General features: G+C 39.1%; 1 protein-coding gene across 1 annotated transcript; it reads left to right on the top strand.

Annotated features, from left to right (window-relative positions):
* Positions 1-4,280: 4,280 nt before the first annotated feature.
* On the top strand, positions 4,281-4,963 carry LOC143033912 (pro-resilin-like). Its single transcript, XM_076199553.1, has one exon. It carries the CDS (start codon positions 4,597-4,599, stop codon positions 4,960-4,962), a length of 366 nt encoding a protein of 121 aa, XP_076055668.1. The 5' UTR covers positions 4,281-4,596; the 3' UTR covers position 4,963.
* The last annotated feature ends 409 nt before the right edge of the window (positions 4,964-5,372 follow it).

Here is a 5,372-nt window from a genome sequence, read left to right as displayed (position 1 = left end):
TGACTTTCGTGCTCACGATGTTAAAAAGACTAAAATCACTGCTGAAGTTCTATATATTCTTGATTCAGTACCTAATGATCAAAGTTGAAGAACTCACAAATTGAAGACAAAAATATCAACTCATAATAGAATATTTGTAAGGAAGTCACAAAACTTTTTAGAATAGTAAGCGTCATTCTAAAATTAGCACTGATTTTATGATTTTTTTTTTTTTTTTTATCATTCGAGATCTACGACAATTTTGACTGTTTTGCATACAGTTTTAGGAGAAAAAGAGAATTAATCGTGGAACTATTGATGTTGGTCCTGAAACCAAATAACTCACATAGACTACGAAAATAGTTTTCTACTAAACGACGATATATGACGATATACTAATACAATGAATAAGATTTGATGATAAAGAATAACTAATGAATTATCAAACATAATAAATAAACTACAAACATTCACTTTTTATCTTTTATTTACGATTCGTTCAGAGCTTGCTACTGATACTGACAAAGTTCTCCAAAAACACTATAAAATAGACAAGTAAATAATGAATTAAAACAATCAAATCAATAGATAAATATATAAACAAAACAATAAGAAATATAGTCATCCTAGTTTCGGGATTAATCTAAAGATGACATCGCCTGTCAACTCAAATGCAAATGTTACAGCAAAAAATGACCACTGTCTCACAAGAGCCCCTGGTAGAATTACTCTACAACTCATTTATGTGAACACTACATCATAGTGGTGGCGTAATCAGAATCAAACTGGACTCGCATTTGCTTAATCATGTGTTCAAATCCCGCACTCCTTTCCAATACCCAGCAGTGACTGTTAGCTACCTGCAATTCAACAGTCCTTGAAGCGCATCATATGGCAAAGGCCGCAGCTACTCATCGTCTCCTGGCGTAGGCTCCTCACCTTCTACATCATGGTGGTATTTTTATAGAATATAATAACATAAGAATAAAAGAGACTGCAAGAAACCATAAGGCCTACACTAGGTAGTTCCAAGTCCATTACCACCTGTCATCCTCATCCATAAAGTTGTCTAACCATTTCTTAAAACAACTGATAGTTTCAGCGCTCACTACATGGTTACTAAGTCTATTCCATTCGTTGACCACCCTATTAGTAAACCAATTCTTGCCTATTTCCTTCTTAAATCTAAATTTGTCCAGTTTAAATCCATTACTGCGAGTCCTGCTCTGTTGTTTTAATATGATGACCTTGTTTGCATTACCCTTGTTAAAGCCTTTAATTCACTTTAACACCTCTATTAGGTCACACCGCACTCTGCGTCTTTCCAGAGAGTGTAAGTTAAGGTGCCTAAGCCTCTCCTCGTAAGGCAAATTTCTGAGTCCATGTATCATTTTGGTCATTCTTCTCTGTACTGATTCTAGTGAATTTATGTCCATTCTATAGGACGGAGACCAAAACTGTACCGCATAGTCAAGGATGGGTCTAACTATCGCTAGATAGAGTTTGATAATTACCTCTGCACTTCTGTTCGTTACCGTCCTAGCAATGAAACCTAATGGTCTGTTAGCTTTATTCCTGGCGTGGAGAAATAGGAAAAAAGACAAACTGAAGGACTGGCGAAAGACAGATGTGAGTGAAGTAGAATACACATGAGAGGAAAAGAGAGATCAGGAAGAGCTGAAATGGGAGGACACTGAAGAGAGAAAAAAATAAATAGTACATGGAGATGGGGGTACGGAGAGAGACAGAGAGAAAGAGAGAGAGAGAGAATGAGAGAGAGAGACAGAGAGAGAGAGAGAGAGAGAGAGAGAGAGAGAGAGAGAGAGAGAGAGAGAGAGAGAGAGAGAGAGAGAGAGAGAGAGAGAATATTATTGTACTTCGGTTTGGGTCAGGGTTTGAGTTGGGAACCACCTGTATTTTTTATGGAATATATATGAAAAAAATGACCTAATGGAACAAAGGCAGTTCAAATCAATCCCTTAGAAAAGAATAGAAGAGAGAGAATTCACTTCTTGTAACACAATTCAAAAAGCAAACTTACACAAGCCCAAGACAGTATCGACCAGAATAGAATTCAAGATAGGACAAAATGATAATCATTGGAAAAATCCCTAAAATAAAACTTATCTTAGTATAAGGAATAGCACATTTCTAGGCAAGATGAAATACTAAAACGCAATTTAAGATGTGTTTTTTCTGATTATGATTAGATACAGAACGATTGTTTGTGGACGAGAGAGAAATGGGTCGATATGGGTGTGTGCTTGATTGGCAACCTACCTTATAAGGGGAAAGAAGCCACTTGGTATATAGGCGTACTTTCCTCAGATAGGGAAATTACTATAAGAAAATTTTACATGGCATGAAGAATTCCTCATATTTTTTTACGCGACAGGAAATAATAAAACACGTTGAAGATGAATTTATTTACTCTAATTATAGAAAATCAAACATGTAACTTTTTCAGATGATTTCAAGGCTGTGTAGATGAAAACGGACCCCCCCCCCACTAGTCCTTTGTTTCCATTCACACACGACTAAGGACGCCTAGTCACCAGACAAGGTGCCAGTCAGCAGTCATTCACGTGTATAAAAGTGCCAGGAGTGTCATACTTGCATCGCAGAACGCTGACTGACTTCTCACATATCAACATGATTCGCAGTGTAAGTCTAAACTCTGAGGTTCAAGAGATCGTTGAGTTGAATTGAAGTCGGGTTATATATCTTACTTGTCGTTATACTCACTCAGTATAAAAATCTTAAGCTTCAGAAACCGTAGGAGTGATTCGCACTGGGGTTGCATATCTTACTTGTTGATATACTCACCCAGTTGAAGACTTAGGAACCCATTGAGGAGAATTGGAGTGGAGTTGATCATTTTAGTTGTTAATATACTCACTCAGTGCAAAACTTAAGCTCAAGGATTCGTAGATCTGGTTACATCTTTGAACTGTTGATCTACTCACTCATTTCATTGGTTCTCAAAGTACCACTTCATTCTGATCCTCCAAAAGCAAATCTCTCCGTGTCCTCCTCTTCTCCTGAGCTGTTTTCATAAAGGTTGACTTATCTATTCCCCTTCTGTCCAACTCCTCCTCCACGCCATCAATCCATCTCAATCTGAGTCTGCCTCTCTGTCTCTCCTTCTCGGTACTGTGGCTATCATCACTCGTCTTCGAATTCCATGTTTTATTATGCTTACCACCTACCTATCCTATTTTATTTATTTTTCTATAATATCTATTATCTTTTCTTGTTTAGTTATTTCTCTAAACTAATGATTGTGCCGTACTCGACATCTTCCTTCATAAAAAATATATTTTGAATTAAATCAATGATCAAAGGGGTGCCATGGATATAGACTAAGATAAAAGATGAAATAGATTAGAGACAGTTAAGATAACTAGAGGTAATGTTTGCTATCACAGGGGCGCCAATGAATTAGATTGATAGGATCGATAAGGGATAAAAAAGAACAGCGGTAGTCAGAAATGGGTTAAGTGACAATTGTCAAAGTATTCCATCCTGCAAAATAGTGCAGATTAGTGAAGGTGATGAGGAGCCTACACCAGGAGGCACTATGTAGCTGCGGCCGTCACCTTTACCCTATTGCGCTTTGGGGACTGTCGGGCATGTAACAAACAGTCACTGCTGGGAATCGGAGAGGAGTGTGGGATTCGAACCCACAACTAAGCAAATGTGAGACTAGCAAGCACGCTTCCGATGACGCCACCAACGCACACGGATTACAGAAAATATGATTTATTGTGAAAATTGAGCTGAGTTTCTGTTTTGGTACATGGATTACTTCTGAAGGGTGTGATTCATGCAGAGAGGGTTCAATGCACCCATTGCATTTGGTTTCTCTTGCAGAATACCCGCGGCCTTCAGGCTTCCTGGTGGGTCGAAAATGGGGTCAATATGAGGGATTAGAAAAATCATCTCCAACTACACAGAAACAAACACTCTAGAACGTTAGGCAAAGTCTTATGATAGATATACTAGATTGTTCTAGATGTGATAGTTGCGTTATTTATTATAATTTTTTTTATTATTATTATAGTTCATCTGAAATAATAAGCAATCAAGAGTTCAGGTAGCTTTTTGCAGTAGAAATTTACTAAGTCATTGATTATAGAATATCTATACTATCATGTTACCCGAAATGGTATTGCGAAAGACAAAATGAAAAACCTAACTCACTGAAACAGATCACTAAGAATAGTGAATGCCAATACATCAACCTGCAATAGATGTCACATATCCACTTAAGACAAAGTACTGTAAGGAAAGGAATTGGATACTAGATGAACTAAATAGATAAGTCTCCCATATACTTAAATAGTTCCACATAGAAAATGGTCAATGAACCCTGCGTGAGGCATCCTGGGATGCAAAATTTTAGTTGAATTTCACTGTCTTCGTGGTTTATTAAAAAGATAAAATAAACAGCGGATCGGCAAAACTGACAGGGCTGTACCCTACAACGGTTTTTTCACTAAATGGCGTGGGAATCCGATTTTTTTTTTTTTTTTTTTTTTTTTTTTTTTTTAAGCTCTCACCTGACCCTTCATTTTTGTGATTGTGCAGGTCCTTCTTCTTGCCGTACTTGTGGCTATGGCGGTAGCCAATCCTGCCGGTGGACACGGTGGTGGTTATGGCCATGGAGGTGGCCACGGAGGTGGTTATGGCCATGGAGGTGGCCACGGAGGCGTATACGGCCACAACGCTCACCCGAACTACAACTTCGACTACGCCGTCAAGGCCGACTACGGGGGCAACTTCGGCCACCAGGAGTACCGCGACGGCTACGACGCCAAGGGCAGCTACTACGTCTACCTCCCCGACGGGAGGCTCCAGACGGTCAACTACTACACGGACAAGTGGGGTTACCACGCCGACGTCGACTACAAGGGCAAGGCCAAACACCCGAGCTACTACGGACCCGCGGTAACTTTTAAGCATGAAGGAGGATACCACTGAAAAGAACAGCTTTCCCGAACAATTAATTTGTTGATTTTGTCCATAGACATTTATGTTTCTACGATAAACGTTTGTTTCTATTCTTTGATGTTCTATTTCCTTTACATAGAAAAAAAAATTGTAGATAACGAACGCTAGCGACAGAAAATACACCTGCATTACTAGTTGCTATTAGCCGCCGTCTGTCTACCTACTGTTTATACCAAGGGTCTCTTGAAAGGTAATCAGCCAAGGCACTCACCCACTCCCACCCCTTCTACTCTCACCCCACACCCCATTGTTTCCTTCCCAGCTTAGCTCAGAGGGAAGCAAAGGGTGATGGATATATCCTGGCATGTATGCTCGCTAGTCTTTTCCTTTAGCAGGTACGCCCTACATGCAAATACTTAACACCTTATGAAAAATTTAAC

The sequence above is a fragment of the Oratosquilla oratoria genome, chromosome 2, assembly GCF_046742065.1.
Source record: "Oratosquilla oratoria isolate Oo_2021 chromosome 2, ASM4674206v1, whole genome shotgun sequence".
In the NCBI taxonomy this organism is placed as follows: domain Eukaryota; kingdom Metazoa; phylum Arthropoda; class Malacostraca; order Stomatopoda; family Squillidae; genus Oratosquilla; species Oratosquilla oratoria.
This window is presented reverse-complemented; position numbering and strand designations above follow the sequence as displayed.